The sequence below is a fragment of the Lissotriton helveticus genome, chromosome 3_1 (genome assembly GCF_964261635.1).
Source record: "Lissotriton helveticus chromosome 3_1, aLisHel1.1, whole genome shotgun sequence".
In the NCBI taxonomy this organism is placed as follows: domain Eukaryota; kingdom Metazoa; phylum Chordata; class Amphibia; order Caudata; family Salamandridae; genus Lissotriton; species Lissotriton helveticus.
In genome coordinates this window covers 372,950,641-372,978,432 of record NC_136061.1, presented here as the reverse complement: position 1 = coordinate 372,978,432, position 27,792 = coordinate 372,950,641, and the positions used below count along the sequence as shown (strand labels likewise).

General features: G+C 44.6%; 1 protein-coding gene across 6 annotated transcripts in view; it reads left to right on the top strand.

Moving 5' to 3' along the window:
- LOC144824550 (adenine phosphoribosyltransferase-like) overlaps positions 1–27,792 on the top strand; it is a 393,625-nt gene that overhangs the window by 338,476 nt on the left and 27,357 nt on the right. For all 6 annotated transcript variants that reach the window (XM_078683604.1, XM_078683603.1, XM_078683608.1 and 3 more), the window contains exon 5: positions 20,615–20,710. In XM_078683604.1, the coding sequence (XP_078539730.1) occupies positions 20,615–20,710 (96 nt within the window). The remainder of the gene's footprint in view (positions 1–20,614; positions 20,711–27,792) is intronic.

Genomic DNA, 27,792 nt, shown 5'->3' with positions numbered 1-27,792 from the left:
CTTTTTTCATTGAACTTGTTTAAAAAAAAAATGTAAGTCTTTGGTAATGTATCACAAAGTAAAATATAATTGTTTTTCTTTTTGTAAAGGGGATTATAATGGCATAGAGAAGAGTTGCCTACAGTACTGTGCCGGAGAGTGCTGGGGTGGCGTAGAATGGAGAGGCTTAGAGTGGAATAGCGTAGAGTGGCGTGGTGTAGAGTGTCGTACAGTGAAAGGATGGAGTGAGATAGAGTGGAGTAGCATGGGGTGCCATGGCGTAGAGTAGAATAGTTTGTAATCGAGTAGAGTTCAGTGGCATGGAGTGGAAAAGTGTTGGGCGTAGAAGAGTGGAATAGCATAGAGTAGAGTGACGTCTAGTAGCTTAGAGTGAACTAGCGTAGAGTGGAGTGGTGTAGCTAGTGGCATTGAGTGGAACAGCGTACAGTGGAGTGGTATACAATGGCATGGTGTGGAGTCGAGTAGAGTGGAAGAGCATAGAGTGGAGTGGATTGGCATATAGTGGAATAGTGTAGAGTGGTGTACCGTAGAGTGCAGTGATATAGAGTTGCATAGAGTGGAATGGCGTTGAGTGGAGTGACGTTCAATGGGGTGTTGTACAGACAGAGGAGTTCAGTGTCATAGAGTAATGTTTCGTACAGTATTTTACAGTGGAGGAGCATAGAGTGGAGTGGAGTGGAGTGAAATATCATAGACTGGAATTGAGTGAAGTGGCGTAGAGTGGAATAGTGTACAGTGGAGGGAGTGGTATCTAATAGAGTGGCATGTGGTACAATGTCGTTGAGTGAAGGGATGTAGAATGGAGTGGCGTAGAGTGAACTGGGATGTCGTACAGTGGAGTGGCTTTTCGTAGGGTGGGGTACAGTGGAAATGCATAGAGTGGAGTGGTGTAGAGTGGAGTGGCATACAGTGGTGTGGAGTTGTGTTGAGTGCAGTGGCAAAAAGGGCAATAGCATAGAGGGGAGTTCGGTAAAGTCAAATAGAGTGGAGTGGCATCTAGTGAAATAGAATAAAGTGGAATGGTGTAGAATAGAGTGGCATAAACTGGAGTAGCTTAGACTGAAGTGACGTTGAGTGGGTGGGTTAGAGTAAACTGATGTCAGTGTGGCGTACAGTTTCATGTGGTGCAGTGCAGATTGGAGGAGCTCATAATGGAGTGGCGTATAGTGAACTGGGATGTCCTAACTGGAGGGGAAAGTAGAGTAGAAAAGCGTACAGTGAAGTGGCTTTCACTGGAGCAGTGTAGAGGGGAATAGCGTGGCAAAGAGTGGAATATAGTAGAGTGGAGTGGTGGAGCGTACACTGTAATAACTTTGAGTGGCATAGAGTTGTTTAGACCACACTTGGGGCCCGATTCACAGAACTATCTTCAGACAAAATCCTAAGTTTACTACCATTTTGGTATTCACAGAAGACACTTACTCATTTCGGTATTCACAGAAGTTAGGAGTCCTAACTTTAGGACTCCTAAATGCCTTATGTGAATACCGAAAGTCTGAAAATTAGGATTTTTCTCAATTAATGGGTCCTAAAGTTAGGCGTCCTAACTTTACTACTACTAAACTGAGAAAAATCCTAATTTTAAGACTTTCGGTATTCACAGAAGACATTTAGGAATCTTAAAGTTAGGACTCCTAACTTCTGTGAATACCAAAATGAGTAAGTGCCTTCTGTGAATACCAAAATGGTAGTAAGTTTAGGATTTTGTCTTAAGTTAGTTCTGTGAATCGGGCCCTTTGTCTGTGTTCTGGTTTTTAAGTGGAAATAGTGTATACTACTGTATTATAAGTGCATAGGAAGGAATGAAGCAGTTTAGGTATGTATGTAAAGGTAAGGAAAAGTAGTGTAATTACTTAATATATTTTAAAAAGGTTTACAGAGTGCCACACTAGTACCTAGAAAGTACCACAATGCTTATAGGGAAAGAAATATAAAAATACACGGCAGCACACTATTTCTGAAATGTATTGTAGTAGAGTGTATTTTTTGGGGGGGGATTTTTTTTTCTTGTAAGTATTGCGGTACTTTCAAGGTAGTACTCTAGTACTGCGTAAACGGGAAACAACCTTTACAACGCAACTTTTACAACGCACTACCATTACAACTAAAATTTTACAACGCAAAAACCATTACAACGCATGTATTTACAACGCATTTTTTACAACGCAGGTACCTTTACAACGCATACCATTACAACGTAAGTATTGGTAAGTATATAATTATATTTTCAATTTTATATGTTTGGGTTTTTTTAAGGGGTATTTTTAAGGGTTCAGGGTCAGTTTTCAGTTTTTGGGTAAAAGGGTATTTTTAGGGTTCAGGGTCAGTTTTCAGTTTTTGGGTAAAGGGGTATTTTTAGGGTTCAGGGTCAGTTTTCAGTTTTTGGGTAAAGGGGTATTTTTAGGGTTCGGGGTCAGTTTTCAGTTTTTGGGTAAAAGGGTATTTTTAGGGTTCAAGGTCAGTTTTCAGTTTTTGGGTAAAGGGGTATTTTTAGGGTTCAGGGTCAGTTTTGGGTTTTTGGTATTTTTAGGGTTCAGGGTCAGTTTTCAGTTTTTGGGTAAAGGGGTATTTTTAGGGTTCAGGGTCAGTTTTCAGTTTTTGGGTAAAAGGGTATTTTTAGGGTTCAGGGTCAGTTTTCAGTTTTTGGGTTAAGGGGTATTTTTAGGGTTCAGGGTCAGTTTTCAGTTTTTGGGTAAAAGGGTATTTTTAGGGTTCAGGGTCAGTTTTCAGTTTTTGGGTAAAGGGGTATTTGTAGGGTTCAGGGTAAGTTTTGGGTTTTTGGGTCAAGGGGTATTTTTAGGGTTCAGGGTCAGTTTTGGGTTTTTGGGTAAAGGGGTATTTTTAGGGTTCAGGGTCAGTTTTGGGTTTTTGGGTAAAGGGGTATTTTTAGGGTTCAGGGTCAGTTTTGGGTTTTTGGGGTAATGGGGTATTTTTAGGGTTCAGGGTCAGTTTTGGGTTTTTGGGATACAGGGGTACAGGGTAAAAATTAAATAAAATTAAATTTAAATTAAACCAATTAAATGAAATTAAATTAAATAACATTACATTAAATTAAATTAAAATAGATTATTTTTAATTATTTTAAATTAAAAAAATTAATATATACTTACCAATACTTACGTTGTAATGGTATGCGTTGTAAAGGTACCTGCGTTGTAAATACATGCGTTGTAAATACATGCGTTGTAATAGTTTTTGCGTTGTAAAAATTTTGTTGTAATGGTATGCGTTGTAAAAGTATGAGTTGTAACGTCATACATCCGCGTAAACATAATTTTTTTATTATAAAATGTTAAAATTTTAATGTACACAGTAGTAAACTATATTTGTGAAATATAGTGTAGTACATGGTATTTTTCATTTTTTTAACATATTTTTATTTTCTAAGTACCACTGTACTCTCTAGGTATTACCGCGTTAATCCATAACCTTTTTGTTTTAAATATATAAAGTAATAAAACTACTTTTCCCTACCTTTAAATACTTTCCTAAGTGCCTCAATTCTTACTTATGCACTTATGAACCAGTAGAACACTATATTTCTACTTTCCACCCACTTCGCAGACTAAGTGTGGGCTAAGGAACATGGCTGCCTTTTGCTTTTCTAAAGGCTGTCATTAGCAAATAATATACTCCCTTGACATCAGTGTGTACCGCGGCTCTATATATCACTAGGTTTTTGGTCCTTATAACTGAAAACGGCTGAACAGATTTTATGTAATGCCAAAAAGTATCCTTTCAAGACCGTAAGTTATATTCCTGGCAAATTTCATGAAAATCCATTTAGCCGTTTTGCCTTAAACGTCTATGGAAAATGCACTGGTGAAAGAACACATTTTGCCCATCCCCCCTCTATTTTTTCTTTGCACCATCTTAATGAATCACAGCAAAACACCTGCCAATGTAGAACAAGCATTGGCATAGCCAATAGGTCTCGCCTTTGTGACCTAATAAGTGTTTAGCCAGAGCTATTGGCTTTGGCAATGTTTTTAAGCTATGATGCTTAGTGATACTGAGGTGGTGGTGCTGTATTGGTGCTTGGGTGTAGTGGAGTGCGCAGTAATGCTGATTTGTTTTGCTGAAGTGATGCTGACGTGGTGCTGCACTGACGCTGAATAGCAGTGCCTCTGTTGGTAAGTTTAGACACTGCAGCACTCCTTTGTAGATGAATGTTTATGAAGGTGTGATGGAAAAAGGAACATTGAAATAAAATGTAAGACTAATTAAAAAAAAGATAACTATTGTGCAATTGGAAGATAAAATGCAAAACCCCTGGTAACCCCCAAAACTACTAAATTAGAAATAAGGAAGTGTTTGCAAATAACCACGACTGTTTTTTAGTGTAAAAACATCTGAAAATGCCACGTTCTCTTTACACTAGCTTCTCTTTATTACAGTGACATGTGCTGAATATAGATTAAATACTGTACCTTAAACAGCTGGATGTGAAATTCCCTATAAAAAACGTAGTCATTAAGCTGAGAAACCATTTGTTGGGAAGAAAAAAAATAGTCCGCCCTACAATCATAAATACATTTAAAATGCACTCGAAGCACGATAAAAAAAACTGTGATGAAATATTGGCAACGGTTTGTATTCGTAAACACAAGGGAAACACAGCATCCATAGAGGCACAACTAACGATGCCTGGGTAAATATTAGCGATGAGACCAGGAGCCATTAAAGAACGCAGTTGTGCGCATTATAAGTAAAAGTTCCTCGGAATAAAAAAGAACCGGAATGGTTGTAACTGGCCAGGTTTGTTTGTAAAAAGAGGAGTAATATGCTAAAATGTATATTATTGCTTTGGATAACAAAGCCGACTGGAAGCCAAGAGACAGCAATGCAACTCTGTGTCTAGTCACAGCAGGTCTGTCTCTATTTAGTCACACCATCCCAAAACCAACAAAGAAGTGTGAACTCTCCATAGTAAAGTGCGTTTAACATACCCATGGGGCTGGCTGATAAAGAATGCTTGAATGCAACCTCTTACTCCACCCCTAATGGGCCATTAGCATTTCAAAAATTTTGGTTTGATGAGAAGATTTCAGAACGAACTGTGGGGAAATGCGGGAGGCTATTTGTCAACACAGAAAAGATGCTGCGTCCAAGGAGGCATAAGTCAACATAAAATAAAGATACCGAGTGGACTAAGGTTAAGCGCATTTTTAAATGTTAAACTTTGGAAAAACAACACGTAAGCTTGGCTTGGAGAAAGGTAACCTTGCAGCCCTGCTTTAACCCTTTAACAACGCGTATTGTGTATATGTTGAGCTGCTAGGGAGGGTGGGGGGGGGGGGGGGGGTGATTGTGTGGGCCATGCTGTACAGCTAGCTGGGATACAAACGACAGCGCACCTAAAAACAAGCATTGGAAATGCAATAGGTCTCGCATTAGGAAAGTTTGACTTTTTTTATTTATGTCTTGGTTTTGAAAAATAGCAAAATTAATAGCTTTGTCAGTTACAATGTCAATAGTTTTAACTTTCGAAAATGTGACACCTATAGCATTTGTAATGCAATGTGTGTTGGATTGACGTGACTTAGATGTATTGATATTACAAATAACAATGGCTTTTAATTTTGTGAATAATTATTACTTAAATAAAATGTATTTTAATTTATAATGGCAATAGCTTAAACGTTTGTAAATATCTTTTGTGAAGATTATGTTCAGTGTATTTTATAGTGACGAAAATCCAAGAACCTTGCATTTGCACCTCCACACACACAGAGCGACATACACACACACACACACACACACACACACATAGATGTGGTGGTGGTGGATCTGGGGGATATGGTGGTGGTGGATGTGGTGGTGGTGGTGATGGTGGATGTGGTGGTGATGGGGGTGGATGCGGTGGTGTTGGTGGTGGATGTGGTGGTGGTGGATGTGGTGGTGGTGGATGTGGTGGATGTGGTGGATGTGGTGATGGTGGATGTGGTGATGGTGGATGTGTTGGATGTGGTGGTGGAAATGATGGTGGTGGGTGTGGTGGATGTGGTGGTGGTGGATGCGGTGGTGGATGAGGTGGTGGATGTGGTGGATGGGGTGGTGGTGGATGCGGTGGTGGTGGATGTGGTGGTGGTGGATGTGGTGGTGGATGTGGTGGTGGAGGTGGTGGTGGATGCGGTGGTGGATGTGGTGGTGGATGCGGTGGATGTGGTGGTGGACGTGGTGGTGGATGTGGTAGGTGTGGTGGATGTGGTGGTGGATGCAGTGGTGGTGCATGTGGTGGATGCGGTGGTGGTGCATGTGGTGGATGTGGCGGTGGATGTCATGGTGGATGTCGAGGTGATAGTGGATGTGGTGGTGGATGTGGTGTGGATGCGGTGGTGGATGTGGTGGATGTGGTGGATGCGATGGTGGTGGTGGATGCGGTGGTGGTGGTGGATGCGGTGGTGGTGGATGCGGTGGTGGATGTGGTGGAGGATGTGGTGGAGGATGTGGTGGATGATGTGGTGGATGATGTGGTGGTGGTGGATGTGGTGGTGGTGGATGTGGTGGTGGTGGATGTGGTGGTGGTGGATGTGGTGGTGGTGGATGTGGTGGTGGTGGATGCGGTGGTGGATGCGGTGGTGGATGCGGTGGTGCATGTGGTGGTGGTGCATGTGGTGGTGGTGCATGTGGTGGTGGTGGATGTGGTGGTGCATGTGGTGGTGGTGCATGTGGTGGATGTGGTGGTGGTGGATGCGGTGGTGCATGTGGTGGATGTGGTGGTGGTGGATGTGGTGGTGGATGTGGCGGTGGATGTCATGGTGGATGTGGAGGTGATGGTGGATGTGGAGGTGGATGTGGAGGTGGATGTGGATGCGGTGATGATGGTGGATGCGGTGGATGCGGTGTTGGTGGATGCGGTGGTGGTGGTGGATGCGGTGGTGGTGGTGGATGCGGTGGTGGTGGTGGATGGGGTGGTGGTGGTGGATGGGGTGGTGGTGGATGTGGTGGTGGTGGATGGGGATGTGGTGGTGGATGTGGTGGTGGATGTGGTGGTGGATGTGGTGGTGGATGTGGTGGTGGATGTGGTGGTGGATGTGGTGGTGGATGCGGTGGATGTGGTGGTGGACGTGGTGGATGTGGTAGGTGTGGTGGCTGTGGTGGTGGATGCAGTGGTGGTGCATGTGGTGGATGCGGTGGTGGTGCATGTGGCGGTGGATGTCATGGTGGATGTCGAGGTGATAGTGGATGTGGTGGTGGATGTGGTGGTGGATGTGGTGGTGGATGTGGTGGTGGATGTGGTGGTGGTGGATGCGGTGGTGGTGGATGCGGTGGTGGTGGATGCGGTGGTGGATGCGGTGGTGGATGCGGTGGTGCATGTGGTGGATGTGGTGGTGGTGGATGTGGTGGTGGATGCGGTGGTGCATGTGGTGGATGTGGTGGTGGATGTGGTGGTGGATGTGGCGTTGGATGTCATGGTGGAGGTGATGGTGGAGGTGGATGTGGAGGTGGATGTGGTGGTGATGGTGGATGTGGTGGTGGTGGATGCGGTGGATGTGGTGGATGTGGTGTGGTGGATGCGGTGGTGGTGGTGGATGCGGTGGTGGTGGTGGATGGGGTGGTGGTGGTGGATGGGGTGGTGGTGGTGGATGTAGTGGTGGTGGGTGTAGTGGATGTGGTGGTGGTGGGTGTGGTGGATGTGGATGTGGCGGTGGATGTGGCGGTGGTGGATGTGGTGGTGGTGGATGTGGTGGTGGTGGATGTGGTGGTGGTGGATGTGGCGGTGGTGGATGTGGCGGTGGTGGATGTGGTGGTGGTGGATGTGGTGGTGATGGTGGATGTGGTGGTGGATGTGGTGGTGGATGCGGTGGTGGTGGATGCGGTGGTGGTGGATGCGGTGGTGGTGGATGCGGTGGTGGTGGTGGATGGGGTGGTGGTGGTGGTGGATGTAGTGGTGGGTGTGGTGGTGGGTGTGGTGGATGTGGTGGTGGATGTGGTGGTGGATGTGGTGGTGGATGTGGTGGTGGATGCGGTGGTAACCACCGGCTCAAATTATGCCCCTCTACAGGTGCCTGCGTTACGCCCCTGGGTTAACAGAACCCCAAAAGCCTGGAGTGTAGACACAAAAAACACTCAAATAAGTTGTAAAAGAAGAGACACACGGTAAACAGCGTAAATTCGTAAAGGCGAGGACGGGGCAGTAAAGGCAGCGTAGGCAGAAAAAAAGAGAGAGATGGGGGGGGGGCAGAGTGTGAAGGGAGCATGGGGCCGAGAGAAGGAGTGGGTAAGGGAGGAGAAGGTGTTGGAAGGGAAGAAGTAACAGGGAGAGAAGAGCCGATGAAGAGAGGAGAGCATGTGTGTTAGGGGGAGTGTAAGAGGTAAAGCATGTGGGAGATACCTTGGAGGGTAGGACATTGTTAAAGGGTGAGGAAGGTGGGAGGAAGCAAGCGAGTACGATGGATGGAAGGCTTGGGCTGTGTGTGAGGGGGTCGTCGAATGACAAGTCAGGGAGATGAGGCAGAGGGAGGAGATGGGAAGGGAAAGCCGGAAAGATGGGACTAAACAGGTATAAATGTGAGAGGACGAAGAGGAGTCCGACAGGTGAAGGAGCAGGGAAAGCGAGTGAAAGTGTGGAGAGGCTGCGTGAGAGGGTGTAGTGTTAGAGAGTAGGGAAGAGTAGAAGTGCAGACGTGGAGAGTTGAGGCGTGGGGGGTAGCAGTTTGTGGTACAGAGCAATTTGCGCAGTTAGTTAAGAATTAACAAGCTCTTGGCACTGCTGTGGGGGGCATGGCGGGAGCGCATTGCTCCAAATGGTGGGTTGTGACGTGGCTGTTGTTGTGCTGAAACAGTTTCACCGACCAGAGATTTGGAGACCAGAGTTCGAGCCTAGGCGTTGGCTCAACGTTAATCTCCTAAACTACTAATTTAAATACACAAATTACGGGAATCGACTAATTAAATAAAAAAATAAAAAATAACAGCGATCTCGAAGTGTTGGGGTTAAGGGGAGACGAAGTAAACAAGCATTGGCCGTGAAAGAGACAGGCCTTGAAAGTGCGGCCTTGAGACTTGGTAAAAGCTTGCGAGAATGAGAACAAAACAAGGAGAGCGAGGGATAGAGAGGAGGCGGGGCGGGGAGCAGAGCCGGGAAGTACATGCGAGTCATGGCCTGCGGCCGTGAATAAGTGACGGCTCAGGATCGGGGCCGGAGTGGTGCCGAAGGGTGTGAAGGAGGGGGGTGGGCGGGGAGCGTAGGGATGGCTCAGGCTTGGGCCGAAGTAATGACAAAGGGTGTGAAGGATGGGGGTGGGTGGGGAGCGTAGGGACGGCTCAGAGGCCTGAGGCAGAGCGCACCATATGGAGAGGGAGGGGGGTGGCAGTGGGATGGTGATTGATGGGTGGGGCAGTGCTGGGGAAGCCTTTGATGTGGCCTGGCGGCCGTGGAGAAAGTGCCCTGAAGAAATGCGACACGGCAGACAGGGGAGGGGGCGGAGCGGGGGTGTGGGAGGAGTGCGGCTGAGGGAAAAGACATGCAAGACAGGCGGCTGGGGGCATGTGCACGCGCTTTTGAATTTCACGGGCACTGCAAGGAATCGCCACGATTCCTTGCAAGTTGGTTAAAGACTGTTTAAGCCCCAATAGTCTCGCAAGCTCGATGCGCATGCGCATCGACAGGCGAGACCTAATAATCAAAACATATGAAGTCGACTGGGGAGAGGTCTGTATAATTAAAACATCCTCAATGTAAAATGTAAAAAAAAGGCTGCAAAAAAGAAAATGCAAAATACTTGGTAAGAGCGAAATTAATTGCTACAAAAGACCATTACATACTAGTACCAAAACAGAAAACACATTGGTGCACATTATATTAACAAACACAGACCCACTGCAAAATGTAAAGCGACCACCTTTGAACACAAGCATTGTCAACTCCAAACACATTGGTGCACATTATATTAACAAACACAGACCCACTGCAAAATGTAAAGCGACCACCTTTGAACACAAGCATTGTCAACACCAATAGGCCTCGCCAATGCGAGAATGAATGTATGACATTACTACGCCATCCATTACCCCGCAGTAGGTTACAACGCGGTTACCACGCATGGCTTTACATCGCAAGTCGTTTCTACGACTTGTGCTAGATGGCGCGCTAGACTTAGGAATAGTATAAATTACTATTCCTACTCCAGTTAGCGCAATAGCAGGGAATGTGCTGGATTTAAAATCCAACGCATTCCCTGGTGTTGCGCGCCATCTAACTCAAGTCGTAGAAACAACTTGCAATCTACTGCCATGCGTAGTAACAACTCGGACGATGTAACGTCCGCGTTGTAACCTACCCGCATGGTATTACCAGTGTTGTAAACGCTGTTTCGCATGCGAGAACTATTCCCTTTTTATTTATTTTTTGGCGCCAAGTTGCCCTGCAGCTGGTCTGAAAGTAAATATAAATATATATATATATATAGATTATATAAGCGGTATTGCGGGGACTTGAGGGGTTCTTAGGTTTTTAAATAGACTGTTGGAAGTTCGCTGAGCACAACATACGCCTTAAAACACAGGAACTTTTCTTTGGTTTTCCCCACGTATCATCAGTCCAGAATGGAGTATGCTGGGAGTTGTAGTGTCAGCAGATCGACACTACAACTAACGATCACATGGTTGGGGCAGGCGTGCACCGATCAATTAAGGAGTGCTGCAGAGACTATAACAAGCTGGGCGCACGTTTTAGCAGTTGGGCAGTGGCGTCTGAGGAAGGCTAAACGCCGAAATGCATAACGCCTTACCTGCTTAACAAATAAAGAACCTCTCTTCTCAGTCCTCGCTTGTGGCTCCTTCCTTCGGTTTCCCTGGAGGTGGATTTGTGTGTATATATATATATATATATATATACACAAAGACAATGGGGTCAAGATGCCGGAGCGCTCAGCAGCGGGTGCAGGCTATAGGTGTTTCTTTTTTCTGAACCTATGGAACCTCACTGCTAATAAAGTATAACGTGGATTAATGGGACCCTGTGAGTGCGTTTTAAATTCTTCTATGAAAAGAAGGCGGTGGAAATTAATTATTGACTTGGCTCTGTCGATGTGAAACGCACCGGGGAGAGAGCGCCAGAGGCTCGTGACTCTGAGCCATTGTGTGGGATAGATATATCAACACTCCAGCGCTTCCAAACGGCGAACTGGAGAAAAACGGACCACCGAGACCTTCAGATGGCAGATTCAATGTTTATTTTCACCTCCTCATTCCATTTTATATATATATATATTCACTGAAAAAATCATAGGTTTCAGGCCTTATATAGTTAGGAATTAGCTTTTAAAAAACCTTTGAAATTCACTCAAAAAACTATAAGTTGAGTGAAGTCATTTGAGATGTCATCAGTGATGTCACTGACCATGTCATGAATGATCTAATATGTGACATCATCAGCAGTGGATTGCGGGTGCGCGAAATATAGTTAGTACAACTAACTATATAGGAGCAATTTCAATGGTTTTGTATGAGTGAAATGTCCAGCTAACTATAACACCCCTAAAACTTATAGTTTTTTGAGTGAATTTCATAGGTTTTTTAAAAGCTAATTCCTAACTATATAAGGCCTGAAACCTATGATTTTTTTCAGTGAATTTCAAAGGTTGTTTAAATGCTAATTCCTAACTATATAAGGCCTGAAACCTATGGTTTTTTCAGTGAATTTGCAAGGTTTTTTTAAATGCTAATTCCTAACTATATAAGGCCTGAAACCTATGGTTTTTTCAGTGAATTTGCAAGGTTTTTTAAATGCTAATTCCTAACTATATAAGGCCTGAAACCTATGGTTTTTTCATTGAATTTCGAAGGTTTTTTAAATGACAATTTTTAAAAGTATTAATTGTTATTTTTTTTATACTGATTTACTACATTTTTGCAGGCAGGTGTTCAGAGGGTACGCCCCCTTTTTACAACGTTCTGCAGCGCAACCCCTGGCACGTTTGCAGAGGAGGAACTAATTCCCCTTGCATACTGGGGGTCCCTGGGGGGCAACTAGCCCACCAGGAGTCTCCAGTATAAGCCAGGGAGCTGTATTACAGAGAGGTGTAATGAGGCCACATCCTCTTTTACACCTCTCTGCAACGCAGCCCCCGGGCGTGTTTGCAGAGGGGGAACTAATTCCCCTTGCATACTGCGGGTCCCTGGGGGCCAACTAGCCCACCTGGAACCTGCAGTATGCGCCAGGGGGCTGCATTGCAGAGAGGTGTAATGAGGCCACACCCTTTTTTACTCCTCTCTGCAGCGCAACCCCTGGCGTGTTTGCAGAATAGGAACTAATTCCCCTTGCATACTGGGGGTCCCGGGGGGCCAAGTAGCCCACCAGGAACCTCCAGTATGCGCCAAGGGGCTGCGTTGCTTTGCCCCGGGGGCGGCGGCCCCCGGGGCGGTGTTGGGGGGGATTGTGGACCCCCCACACTTCTTTATCACAATGACGCCGCGATTTGATCCCCCCGGGGGGTAATTATAAAAAATACAGACCAGGTGTTTTTTTTTTTTAATGTGGGCCTTTTTTGTCCTTGTGGGACCACCCGGGCAGGCCTAGGGGGTCAGGGTGTATCTACCCTGCCCCCTTTTTGTGTTCTTCACGTTTGTTTTTCTGCTTTCTTGTGCCTCGGTCTATCTACACGCACACATATACACATATATATATATGCATATATATGCATTTATATATATGTATGTGTATATATATATATACATACATATATAAACATATATAATCTGCATATCTATATAAATACAAATATAAATGCATGCATACATATACATATATGCATACATATGCATGTTATTTACATGAAAGTTTGAAAAACACTATTAAAAGCAAAGCTAAAAAGCCACCTCATTACAAACAGAATGGCTTTAACTTAAACGAGGGCGAGATCTAGTGCATTTTCAATGCTTGTTTACGTTGGTTCCATCAAGAAGGCATTCAGACGTGTCACACATTTGCCATAAATTCTGAATGTTAGCACTCTAGTTGCTCATTATATCACTGTAGTAAAGCTACTGATCACCAGGGAAGTCTGCTGCTGGGGACCGCCACCCCCCAGGGCCGGCTCCTGCAGTGTCCCGGGGTGCCCACCCCGGGAGACCAAATTGATAGCTCTAACAGTTCTAGTAATACTATCTGCACACAAATATAGGCTGGAATTAAAGTAATGTTCATAAATCACCTATTCTGGCATGTGAATTCCACCTTCAAGTGTACCGTTTGTTTCACGACCGGAAAAAACAACACCGGCTCCCTTTCTCTGAACAGGGCTGCACTACCGCCTGTTTCAAACACGAATCAAAGCCACATGTTCAGGGTAGTGCAGGTGGAGGCGGGGTTACCAGCTCTGTGGTCGGGTCACTTACTACAGAGACAGGCTATTTTAGCCATCTAGAAACATCTGATGGCCCACTCCACGAAAACAGAGATTGTTACTGCATGCAAAACACTTCGAAAACAAGCATTTACAATGCAATAATTTAAACTCTTGCAAATTACATTGCAAATGCTTGTCTGTCTAGGTGTGAGGTGATAGACCACCTCTGCAAGGGAAAGTCCATCTCAGATTTTTCTGTGGCAGGTGATGTGATGGGTCTGTCTCTGGAGGTGAAAGTTTAATCTCAGATTCTTTGTGGGTGTCTCTGAAGAGCTAAATATCGGATTCCTATGCAGCAGGTGAGAGGGCTGTCTTGGGTGTCTCTCCAGAGGCAAGAGTTCTCTCTCAGGTGTCTGAGAGGATAGCTTCGCTGCCCCATCTATCTGCTCTCCCCACACAGCTCATTTCACAGGAATAAATGAGCAGGAGAACACCCCACTCACCCTCAGGCTTGGATCACAGGTAGATACATGGAGCGCCCCTTCTGAGGGAGGAGCATTCTTTATTCTGGTACATTATTTGTAAGAGCTATAAGAGGTCCATGGGATGCCTGAGAACCTACCAATTTAAATCTGACTTTAACAGGCGTCCAATTATAAATGTATAGATAGTTGAGTACATTAATAAAAATACATTTTAAAAATACGCAAGGAAGGAAATGAAACTGGAGAATGTCGGCGCCACACCCCCATCCCCACACCTATGCTGCGCCCTTTCAGGGTAAAGAGTGAGCAAGACTGAGGGTGCAAAAGTGGAGGGCTGGGGGACTAAAGCTCTCAGGTTTCTCCCACCCTTGCACAAGTGGTTTTTTTTAAATCAAATCAGGGTGTTGTAGTCCTCTTAATCCTAATATAAATCCAGGACTGTGAGTCCCAGAATGCAAAGGAAAATCAGACCTGGATGAGCTAGAGAACTGGGAAACTTGAGAACTTTCCAAGGCTTTCACCCATCCCTTCTCGCTCATGAGCTATGCCCTCAACTAGGGTGACTAGAGAGCATAGTGAACAGAAACGGCACCTGGAGGGTGCAGGAAATGGAGAGGGAGGGAGGGGGTGAGAAGACAGCGGATGGGGATAGTAGCTTAGAAAATTGTGTGCCTTTGACGTCAGCCAGGAATTTACCCTGATTACACGTATGTCCTTTAACAGGAAAAGAAATCCCGGTTTGCCTGGCTTTTCTTTGTTCCCTGACGTGCCTCTGGGGGGCGGGGGAGGTCGCCAGTAGTCAGCCTCAAGAATATCAAGATAAGAGACCCCACCCCAAGAATATGCTGTTGGGGACTTCAGGGGGTTAAGTAAGCCTCCGTGAAAAATCAAGCATTGGCGTCTCAGCGGTGGTGGCTCCGTCTTAATGACGATTTTAACCCTTGAACTATGTAACTAACTGGCATCTCTGGGGATCATCTCTAGGTATGAGAGGCGGACTCGTACTTTCGACCATTCTATTCTTGGCCTCTGTAAGTATCACCTCTAAGAGCCGTTTGTCACAATAAACAGCGCAAAGGGCGGAAAATTATTTGCTCAATTGAATGGAGCGAGACCGCATTTCAGGTATTTATTACGTTGAACAATAAGAGGGCCGGTCAATCAGTGTGCCTAGAGAACTCATTCAAAGCAAGACACTACAAGATGCTAGGCTGGCGTGCTAGTGATGCCAGAGTCATACAAATGTCAGATGGCACAGTGCACAGCATTGCTTCGTCGTATATCACAAGCAAACTCTCAAGAGCAGGGTACGTTTGTGCGCCCTGGTACCAAAATACAAAGCAAGCATTAAAGCGTTTTTCATGAGAAGCACAACTTCTACACCAAAGTCGTCTACCTTTCTGCCTCCAGGCATGGGGGAGGTCCATCAAAGCGTGGTCTCAACCTCCCGTGATTCTGGGCAAATCACTTAAACCCCAGCTACACCAAAACAGAACAAGCAGCAGAAGCCGGAAATCAATTAGTAACAGGATACTAGGTTTAGCAAGGTAGGCAATAAATCGTTTTAGCAGATAACAAGTAAAAGCGAAGCAAAAGCATGTGACCAAGGAGGAATGCATCTGCCAGCCTGCTCGCTCCCGAGACCCCTAGGCCATTGGAGTGTACATTTTAAGAAGAGGTGCGACATGCACCCGCCTTTGGCCAATTGATTGCTTTCATTTCTTGAAAGCCACATGCAAAGGCCAATTGATGTGAAAAGCACATGCACGAGCTTTCTGAATGTCTGGAGTGATTCCAAGAGGCCCTCTCCAAGAGCAGCGCGTTCACGCTGCGCTCTAGGCGAGACCTAAAAAGGAATAGGTCTGGGAAACTTTTGTAGAGGTTCGTCAAACAGTGGCAAAGTTATTAGCAAGCAAAAATCCAAAGAATTGCTGTCTCTGGGAATCCTAAATATAACTAGAGTGGCTACCGCCACTGTATAAACAAACCAAAAAATATACATATATATGTGTGTGTGTATGTATTTATGTGTGTATATATATATATATATATATATATATATATATATATATATTACCTACTGGCGGTCGCCAGTAGGTATATATAGTTAGGATTTTTTTGAATAGGGATTTCTGAAAATTCTATGTTGAATAACTTTGGCGTTGATGGACGGAATTGGCTGAAATTTTCAGGAAAATGGCACATTTTGTTTCTGTGCGTCCCCTGAAAGTTTGGGGGGGTTTTGTCAAGCGGGGCCCGAGAAAAAAGGGGGGTCCCAAAACGTGTTTTTAACATTGAGTTTTCCATAGGGCGGTTGGACTCACTTTTAGCTCGAACGGCTGAATGGATTTCCACAACACTTGGCAAAATTGTAGGGACTGGTAGCCCAATGTGCCTTTGCTATGTCTCAAGATATATGCTCCAGTGGTTTTTACGAAAATTAACTTTGAAAAATATATATTGGGCTACATTGGGCTATATATATGTTAGAGCCCAAATGTAGCCCAATGTAGCCCAATGTAGCCCAATGTAGCCCAAAGATGGCCACCAGAGACAAAAAAAAAACAAATGTAGCCCAAATATCAGCCAGATGTAGCCCAACTATAGCATAGTGACAGAATGTCCCAGAGTGTTCTAAAGAACAACTAGAGCGCTAACAGTCTTACTTATGACAAACGTATGGCACACCTGAAGTCATCTTGATTGGAATAAAGTGTTAACACTTAAAACATTTAATTTGCAAAGGAACAAAATGAGGGGGTTCATTTTGCCATAGAAATTATGATTAGTGCTGAAGAAAGAAAAATTAGGGCACATTTTGAGTGACTTCTCAAATCCTCTTATATTTCATGAAAAAAATTCTGATATGCAGTCTCCCAAGATGGCCACCAGAGACAAAAGAGCCCAAATGTAGCCCAAATATCAGCCAGATGTAGCCCAACTATAGCCCAATGACAGAATGTCCCAGAGTGTTCTAAAGAACAACTAGAACGCTAACAGTCTTACTTATGACAAAAGTATGGCACACCTGAAGTCATCTTGGAATAAAGTGGTAACACTTAATACATTTAATTTGAAAAGGAACAAAATGAGGGGTTTCATTTTGCCATAGAAATGTTATATATATATATATATATATATATATATATATATATATATATATATATATATATATATATATATATATATATTACCTACTGGCGGTCGCCAGTAGGTATATATAGTTAGGATTTTTTGGAATAGGGATTTCTGAAAATTCTATGTTGAATAACTTTGGCGTTGATGGACGGAATTGGCTGAAATTTTCAGGAAAATGGCACATTTTGTTTCTGAGCGTCCCCTGACAGTTTGGGGGGGTTTCGTCAAGCGGGGGCCGAGAAAAAAGGGGGGTCCCAAAACGTGTTTTTAACATTGAGTTTTCCATAGGGCGGTTGGACTCACTTTTAGCTCGAACGGCTAAATGGATTTCTATGAAACTTGGGAAAATTGTAGAGACTGTTTGCCCGATGTGCCTTTGCTAGGTCTCAAGATATGTGCTCCAGTGGATTTTGAGAAATTAACGTTAAAAAAAATATATATATCTGTGACAGCGTCCCGGTTAGCGCCCCGGTTCGCGTACCTGACGCGTAACGGAACTTCGCGAGGAGAAGCGGATTGGCTCTCCGGTGACTGTCAACATTCTAAACAGTCCGGAGCGGCTGCCATCTTGTCTCTCGGTAGGATCGAGAGACAAAAGGTGGAAATAAACAAAGGGGGAAATGAATGAAAGGGGGCAAGGTAGACCCCTCCTGACCCCCTAGGATTGATGTAGGGACTATTAAAGGGCCCCACGGGGCAAAAAAATAAAAGAATTTTTTTTTCGATTTTTCGTGGTGGAAGCGCTACCCGGTACGCGAACCGGGTAGCTCACCGGTAGCGTAACGGGAGGCCGCCATCTTGTGTTTCGGACTAATTTAGTCACAAGATGGAGGATAAACAATGTTGGGAATGGGTATAAGGGGGCACGGGAGACATATCCTGACCCCCTAGGTTTTCTGAGGGTGGCTGAGGAGGCCCATATATGTAAAAAAAAAAAAACTTTTTTTTTCCAATTTTCGCACGGTTAGCGCCCGGTCCGCGCACCGGGTAGCGTTCCGGAAAGCGTAACAAGGGGAAACCCAAGGGAAATATTAAAATAATATTTTAGAGTGCTTTGAGGTAGGGTAGCTCTGAATAGAGCTGTTGTGTTGTGTGGGTGATGTAAGTACCAACATGTAGGTACCAATGAAGAGTCTAAAATTCAATGTACACCGTCTCCTCTGTAGATATATTGTATGTTCTAATATGGGTTATTTAAATGTAAATGTGTGGAAAAGCACTTCATGCTTTAAAGCAATTGTATTTTTTAACTGATTGTTCTTTCCTCTTAGTCCTCCTCTTTGGGTTTTTTTCCCCACACTCTTCTTCAGCATGATAGTTGATAAATTCGTTCCCTCAAAAAATTTATATACATAAAAAAATTATATTAAATACATATAAAATATATTTTTCCTTTAAAAGAAGAATACATTTTACAGCTTTTGATATTTGCTATTAAAAAAACATTGAAATTCACTGAAAAAACCATAGGTTATAGACCATATATAGTTAGAAATTAGCATTTACAAAACCTTGAAAATTCACTGAAAAAACCATAGGTTATAGACCATATATAGTTAGGAATTAGCATTTACAAAACCTTATTTTACTCACACAAAACCATTGAAATTCGCGTATATAGTTAGTTGCACTAACTATATATCGCGCACCCGCAATCCACTGCTGATCATGTCACATATTACATCATTCATGATATGGACAGTGACATCACTGATGACATCACTGATGACATCTCAAATGACATCACTGATGACATCACTGATGACAACATCCAGTGACTGTATGTTTCTGTAAAGTTAAAATATGTCTTACATATTGAAGAATGAGTGGATATATAAGTGTCTGGATGAAGGATTTAGTAGGTGCATGACTGAATGTATGAGTGAGTGATTAAATGTGTCTCACTGAGTGCATGGGTTAGTGACTAAACTGTCTTAATTTGTGCATCATTATGTCTGTTGTTCTGTAAACTGCTGCATGTGTTGATCAGTAGCTATATGAGTAACTATATGGGTTATTGATTGGTTGCCCAAGTATTTGTATGGGAGACTGAGTGTGTGTGTGGGTGGCTGGGAGGTGTATGACTCTGTGCATAGATGTGTGAGCAGTTGATTCACTAGATGTATGGGTTCAGAAGTGCATGTGGAAACAGCTGTATGGGCGGTTGACTGTGTGCATGAGTGTATTGGTGAGTGAATGGATATCTCAGTGCTACATGTCAAAGTAAGTACATATGTAAAACACAGTACATGTGAGAGTTGACATATATAAATAACTGTGCATAAGAGCCAGTGAATGTGTGAGTGGCTGTATGGATCATTGTGAACTTGTATCAGGGATTGTATAAGAGAGTAAATATGTGTTTGTATATGTTTGAATAAGTAAGGTGTGTATAACTGTATAGTTGAAGAAATGGAGGTGTGATTGATTCTTTGCATGACTGACTTGGTGTGTGAGTAACTCCATGGATGAGTGACAGTCTGTGAGTGTCTGTTTACACTGAGTGTATCTAAGGTTATATTAGAGTCTGAAGAGGTTCATCGTATTATCACATGAATGATGTCATCAGTGATGTCATCAGTGATGTCATTTGAGATGTCATCAGTGATGTCATCAGTGATGTCATTTGAGATGTCATCAGTGATGTCATCAGTGATGTCATTTGAGATGTCATCAGTGATGTCATCAGTGATGTCATTTGAGATGTCATCAGTGATGTCATCAGTGATGTCACTGACCATGTCATGAATGATGTAATATGTGACATGATCAGCAGTGGATTGCGGGTGCGCGATATATAGTTAGTGCAACTAACTATATATGCGAATTTCAATGGTTTTGTGTGAGTAAAATAAGGTTTTGTAAATGCTAATTCCTAACTATATATGGTCTATAACCTATGGTTTTTTCAGTGAATTTTCAAGGTTTTGTAATTGCTAATTCCTAACTATATATGGCCTATAACCTGTGTTTTTTTCAGTGAATATATATATATATATATATACACGTATATTTTTTGTTTTGTTTATACATATTTATACACACACATATACACACTGTATGTGTATCACACTATCATTGCATCACTGTTATCTCTGGGAGCACTTTCGTACAGAGCTGGGAGGCCATCATTCAATTGTGTGAGGTGTTTGTTGCTTTTTAACGTTGGATTAGTATAAAATAAGTTAAATGCTTACTTTATATGGTATTTGTGTAGATTAGTGTAAAATAAATTGTGCTAGATTTTGGGAGATGTTTGTAGAGTTTTATGTTTCTCCGGTGTCAGAGGACTCGCATTTTTATGCATTGGGCAGGTGGTTGCCCATTGCTCTGCTGTGGTAGTGCTCTTCTCTAGGTATGAATCACAGTCCAGGCAGCCATCTTTGATGCTACATTGGTGCGCACGAGGGTGTGCTGTGTTTGTTATACAAGATTCAGCGGAGAGGTTCTTTCGTGCGTGACCGTCCTGTGCGTTTAACTCTTTTTTGCCAACTGTATGGCTAAATTGACGTGTTGTGCATATCAGAATGTGAGAGTTCTTCCTAACGTGCCATTTAGTTGTGTTCATGTTGAGAAGGGGGAGAGGGGGGGGGGGGGTAGTAGTCAGGAAATAAGGGAGAAGAAAGTCTGTCGTCCTGCAAAGAGCAAGTGTTCCGAGCATGGGTCTCCGTGACTTTTATGGCTGTTCTTTTCCAGGTCTGCACGTGCTCCTGGTTGATCAGTGGATAGAGACGGGAGGAACCATGAAGGCGGCTATCAAACTAGTGGAGGAGCAGGGTGGAGTAGTGGCAGGTGAGTAGCAAGGCACTTAATAATCTTGTCACAGATTTTTTATTGTATTGTTGGCGACAGCAGAAAAATTGAATGAGAAACTGGGGTGAGCATTTTGGTATGTGGTCTATTTAGTCAGGAAAATACTTTGGGCACTGAGGATTTCTTCTGATCGTGATAAAGCAAATCACAAAGATGAGTTAGCAGTGCAATGTACAGTCCTCGACCACAGCCTCCTCGAGATGAGCCGACTTTTGTCGTCTGATTGCGGACAAATGTAAGTAACATGCGCCATCTACCGGACACATTCCATGTTGACATCCTTTGGAGCAAGCCTGGTTGATCTACTTTCCCAGACTAGCGTATCTGCAATTGACTGTTTCCACAGCGCGCGAGTTTTGATGTGTCGCTTACTTACTAGTGGAATTAATCACTCTTAGGCCACTCCTACTCGTCGTAGTCCTGTTATAGTGGTTGTAGCGAGCCCCCCTCCCCATGATAGGCACTGAATTGACAGCTTTAACTTATTTCCCGGTGAAGTCTTTATCCAAAGGTTCTCCCAAGTGCAGACCATAAATGGCCGCCCACAGGGCACAAGTCCTAAAAAAAGAAGTGGGGGGGGGGGTGGGAACGCTGTCACCGGGAGTGACGTCACGACAGGAAGTTACGTCACAAAAGGTGGTTTGCGCCATCGTTAATAAGTCAATTGGGAGAGTGATCGAGGCCTCTATAACTGACCTAGGAGAACACACACTGAGCTTCGGTTTCCGGTGTTCTGAAGACTAAGGCCTAGGGGCCAGATGTAGGTAGGGTTTTACCGGTCGGTAACGGCCGAATTCGGCCGTTACCGACCGGTAAAAGGATTTTGACATGTAGGGGGCAGAATCGGTAAATTTACCGTTCGGTAAATTTACCGATCGGTAGTTTTACCGATTCTGTAAATATACCGGTCGGTAAATTTACCGACCGGTATTTTTACAGAATCGGTAAAATTGATATGTAGGTGGGACTCTTATGAGTCCCACAAGGCCTAAGAAATCGGTATTTTACCATCAAATTCAATTTGATGGTGAAATACCGATTCAGGTGTGCATGCACATGTGTGCATGCACACCTGTGCCATATGACAGGCAGACCTGCCCTTAGGGCAGGTATGCCTGCCATATGGCCCGACCCTTTTTTGGGGGTGCTAGAGGGTGTCAAAGCGACACCCCCTGCACCCTTGTCAAAATCGGTATTTACCGATTCGGTAAATACCGACCGGTAATGCCCCATTCATTCCTATGGGCTTCAAAGCCCATAGGAATGAATGGAGCATTACCGGTCGGTATTTACCGATTCGGTAAATACCGATTTTTACCGAATCGGTAAAATACACATCTGGATGGACCTACATGTCCACCCTTCATATTTACCGATTCTTAATTACCGAATCGGTAAAATTCGGTAATTAAGAATCGGTAAATATTTTTTACCTACATCTGGGCCTAGATGTAGGTAATTTGTATTTACCGATTCATAAATACCGAATTTTACCGATTCGGTATTTATGAATCGGTAAATATGAAGGGGGGAGATGTAGGTAATTCCAGATGTGGAATTACCGATTCGGTAATATTCGGTATTTACCGATTCGGTAAATACCGAATCGGTATTTCCTATTGATTCCTATGGGCTGTGAAGCCCATAGGAATCAATGGGAAATACTGATTCGGTAATTACCGAATCGGTAAATACCGAATTCTGCAAGGGTGCAGGGGGTGTCACTTTGACACCCTCTGGCACCCCAAAAATTGACATGTGCGCCATGTGGCACACAGACATGCCCTAAGGGCATGTCTGTCTGTCACATGGCATAGGTGTGCATGCACACATGTGCATGCACACCTGAATTCAGTATTTTAACACCCAATTGGATTGGGTGGTAAAATACCGAATTTGTAGGGCCTTTGGGACTCAGACGAGTCCCACCTACATCTGAGATTTACCGAATCGGTAAAAATACCGATTCGGTATTTTACAGAATCGGTAAATTTACCGAATCGGTAAATTTACCGATTCTGTAAAAATGTGCCCCTACATCCCAAAAACCCATTTACCGGTCGGTAACGGCCGAAATCGGCCGTTACCGGTCGGTAAATGGCTCCTACATCTGGCCCCTAAACTTTAAACAATACCAAAAGCTCAGAAAAAAAGTAGTGTGAGATAATGGTTTATTGAAGTGACAGAACCCGTACGGGGCTGGTTGGTGTTCGCTGGCGTGAGGCATGCCTGGAATCAAAGCCTAGCACTTCCACCGCCCCAGGAGTCCCAGGTCTGTTACGCCACAGCACCACCCTACACCACTGGTCAGATCTAACACAATGCGTCTTTGTACTCCAATAATCCTCTCTCTCGAGCTCGCGGCAGAGTGGGCGCCTTCATGGGACCCTGGGGCCAAGCCCGGCTTTGAAGTGCCTTTGGAAGAACAACGTCGTCCCAGAGAGGCCAAAAGGTGAAGTGCAGCTGTTTGGCAGGGGGGACGACGTCCACCCGGTAAAATAAGTGGGGGGACGCCGTCCACCCGCGTGGTACCCCGACTCAAGCCGTGGCTGCCCACCTGCACTAAACCCCATTTAGAGGGCATGCTCAGAGGCACCGCAGGGCGAGAGGGTGGTTCGTAACGACTGTAACGAGGAAACTTGGACTCAGTAGTCTAGCAGCGTGCCATGGACCCAATGCAAGCAAGGGAACTCTCCTACTACCCGTAGTTTGATAGCAAACTACTATTACAGATTGGGTCCAGTGGACCTCTCATATCCCTGGCACCATTGCACTAGGGTGACCAACTGGCATGGGTGCAAATTCAGGACTGTGAGTGTAAAAATTCAGGACAAATGGTCAAAATTCAGGACAAAAATTCAGGACAGACGGTCAAAATTCAGGATAAAACTTTGGGACAAAAGGTAAGTTTTACAGACTTGTCAGTAGAGGTCGCGTAATATTATGTAAGTAAATAGACAACCACTTAAGTACAAGTCAAAATAAGTTTACATTAGGTTGAGACAATCGTGCACTTCACGTTTCTTTGGTATGCGTGCAGCTTTGAGCAACTTTGCAGGTCTTTTTGTGGTATTTCATATGATAATAATATTTTTTATGGTTACTGATGAATTGCTGAATGGACACTGACATTCAACAATTCATAAGTATTTTGCTGCTTAATTGTATTGGGGTTCGGCTGCAGGGAATCTCCATGATTTAAAAAAAACTAAAACATGAACCTGATCTTGTGTAATCTGGTGCACATGTTAAGCGTTCCAATGTCCTTTGGCCGTACGCACCCTTTATAAAACCACCAAACATAAACCAATCGTATGTTATCTGCGTGGCTTTTTGTCCCACCTTTTCATACTAATTTCAGTTTTCTATTGATGGGTTAATTTGCGTTTTCGTTTTATGCATTTGCATGGTGGTACTCAGGATCAATGGGAATACGTAAAACAAGTATTAAAATGCCCTTCCAGCACTTTGAAGTATAGTGAAGACGAAAGTACGTTATCTAAAAAACACAAAATAAACAACAGATCTGTATGCTTCACTCCCTCTAATGGAATCGTGATATATTCATTTTAAATTGCGGGTGTTCAACTTGTGCCTCTCGGGCACCTGATTTCAAAGCTAACATTGTCCTATGCTCTTGGGAAAAAACGGTGTAGATGACGCTGGAGCGGGGCTGGTGGCACCAGCCAGGCTGCACTGGTTTATATGTTCCTATGTGCATGCCTCCGCGTCCTTTTATTACCTAGTGCCCTACGCATTTAGAATGACAATGGGCAGGTGGGGCTGCTCTTATGCTCTCAGGAGGAGTACGAGGCCCCCATCAGGGAGCTGAGGCTTCTCGCAGTGGAACAGCTCTGCTCCCTGCCAGGCCCAAAATTACGGACAAAAGGTGTCTGTAAAAGGGAGCCTCACGGACAATGGGCGTGAAGTAAAAAGTACAGACGGTCCGTGAAATTTACGGACGGTTGGTCACCCTCATGGGCGTCCGCAGACATTTTTCCAGGGGGGGGGCAAAATGTTAACGTCATCACCATCCTCCGACATGATGTGTGCCAGGTGGGGCACAAGAAACACTGGGCCGCAGAACTGGGATAGACTCAATTAAATGCCAGGAATCCGGGACATGTGACTGACCCTGCCACAGGCCAACACACACCACCTGTAGGGAAACGCTAAACTTTCTGATAAGGTGCTTTTTCTCTGTCTGCTAGGTGTGCAGACTTCCGGATCCTCGATCCAACGCCAATCAAGGCTGTCTTCAGCACGATTCGATTTTTATCAGAATACTTTAAAACATCCTATGATTAAAACACCAGATCTAGGGCCCGATGTAGGTAGGACTTATTTACCGATTTTTAATTACCGAATTTTACCGATTCGGTAATTAAGAATCGTAAATAAGAAGGGGGGTATGTAGGAACATCCAGATGTTCCATTTACCGAATCGGTAAATATCTGTATTTACCGATTCCCATAGGAATGAATGGGGCATTACCGGTCGGTATTTACCAAATCGGTAAATACCGATTTTGACAAGGGTGCAGGGGGTGTCACTTTGACACCCTCTAGCACCCCCAAAAAAGGTTCGGGGGCCATGTGGCAGGCATACCTGCCCTAAGGGCAGGTCTGCCTGTCATATGGTACAGGTGTGCATGCACACATGTGCATGCACACCTGAATCGGTATTTTACCATCAAATTGAATTTGATGCTAAAATACCGAATCGGTAAGGCTTGTGGGACTCAGAAGAGTCCCACCTACATACCAAATTTACCTTATCGGTAGAAATACCGATTCGGTATTTTACAGATTCGGTAAATTTACCGATCGGTAAATTTACCGATCGGTAAATTTACCGATTCTGTAAAATATGTGGCCCTACATACCATTTCTAAAATACCGGTCGGTAACGGCCGAAAATACCGATTTTCGGCCGTTACCGACCAACCTACATCGGGCCCTTAATATACTGTATGCACAGTGTATGTTAGGGATTATTTGTAGCACACATATTTACCAATATTGGCTTCTTGGTGCTAGAATTCATGATAACTTTTATCCAAAGTTAAAGCACAACGTCAAAGTTAGTCATAAATAATGCATCAATCGCACACGCTAGTGATTCGGCAATGGGTGCTCCCTTTACTAGAATTACCCGGGCATTGCTAAATTTTACACACATTCAATTAATTTATACAAAATAAAATGTATAGGTCCAAATGTTAGCTATATTTTTTAAAAGAAACTTAGAGTCCCTCTACGTGTAGTCAATGTCAAACTGACAACGTGCCCACGTTTAGGGATACAATAATGGCCAGCTCCCTTATGCGGAAGCCCGGCACCGTAAATGTGTGGCACATGGGGCGCCCGCAGCGGCGGCACATCACAGGTCCAGAAATGCTGAGTCTTACACAGTGGTCGAAGTGGGGGAAAAAAAGTAGGGGAACAATGGGCGGAGAATCAAAGGGCAGGAATAACCCAAGGATTGGATCTGTGGGTGGAGCCAGAGGTGTGGCCTGAATGCGCAGACATCCCAATTTTTAGTATTTGTTTGGCATTTCACTGCCCAGTTTAATCAACCAATGGATACACATGATTATTTAAGGTTATAATGAGTTATTGACATTAAAATATATTCACAAAATGGGATATGCTTCTAATCACAGAATGTACCAAATACGATAAAATGTGGAAACACAAGCCATTTGTCTCCGAGCCATGGAGTTTCTGTCATCAGCACTACTCCCTTTTTCCACAACAGCAGTTCAAACATGAATGGCAAAATATCCTAGTTTGCAAATGTTTTCTCTAAAATTATGGCTCTGCCATATTTGTTTCATAATGCAAGATCTGCTGCATGATCTGACCATTTAAACTAATAAATTGTCTGTAGCTTAAACATATCAAAAGTTAATATTAAATGTGACTTGTGTTGCTGCGGAGTGGATGGCCTATTGTAAAGGTTGCCAGGCCAGGTCGCCCCCACGCTCCTCCTGCTCCTGCTGGTTTCCTGTTGCTGTTTCCTGTTGCCGTTTTTGCCGCCACTCGCCACTCGCCTTTTCCCGCCGCTGCCTCCCCGCGGCCCCGCCCCCCGCCAGCCGATTGGCCCCCCCGCTCTCGCCACCCAGCGGACCCTCCCTCCCGGCTCCCTTCTTATGTCGCCTCCACGCACGCGCAGCTTTGACGCGCAGCAGGCACGCCGATTGTGCAGCGAAGGCGCGCCAAAGGCAAGCCCGTCTGCGCCCGTCCGCGCCTGGACCGCGCCCAGTGCCAGGACCCCCGGCCCCCGACGGACCTACGATGCCGCCACCCTCATCGCACTCAAACCCAACCGACCGAGAGCCTGCCACCGAGCCACCCCGAGACGCACCCACGGACCCTTCACCTGTCAGGCCTGCAAGTTCACCTGCCTCCGGACCTGCACCGCACCCGCCAAACCAAGCACCAGCAGCAACCACCTCAAGTGCGTCCTGCTCAACACCCGCTCCACAGACACGCCATCGAACTTTGGAACCTGCTCGACACAACCTCACCAGACGTCGCCTTCCTCACGGAAACCTGGATGAACGCCTCCTCAGCACCCGACATCATCCGGAGAGACCGCGCCAACCAGACTGGAGGAGGCCTTGAGTAACGCAAGATGGGAAGAGCGGAGGTCACGGACAGGAACATAGGGGTACAATAACGAAGAAATAAAAGAGGGACTCAGACCTGCAAGGGACCTAAAAATAATACAGCCTAACTTGAATTTGCTCTGCTCAGACACAGGGAGCCAATGGAGGGACTTTAGCAGAGGACTGACGTGGGAGTACCTGGGTTGGTGGTGGATGAGGCGTGCAGCCTGATTTTGGATAAGCTGCAGCCTCTTGAGCAAGTAAGATGGAATACCTACATAGAGTGAATTGGCATAGTCAATTCTTGAAATGACTAAGGCCAGCAGGACTAAGGTGAGGGCTTCTGTGGTCAAAAAACGAGCTGTGAAAGAAACAAGCGGAGACTACGGCATTAACCTGGGGCTTCATCGTGAGGTCATCACTGATGATGACTCCCAGGCTTTTAGC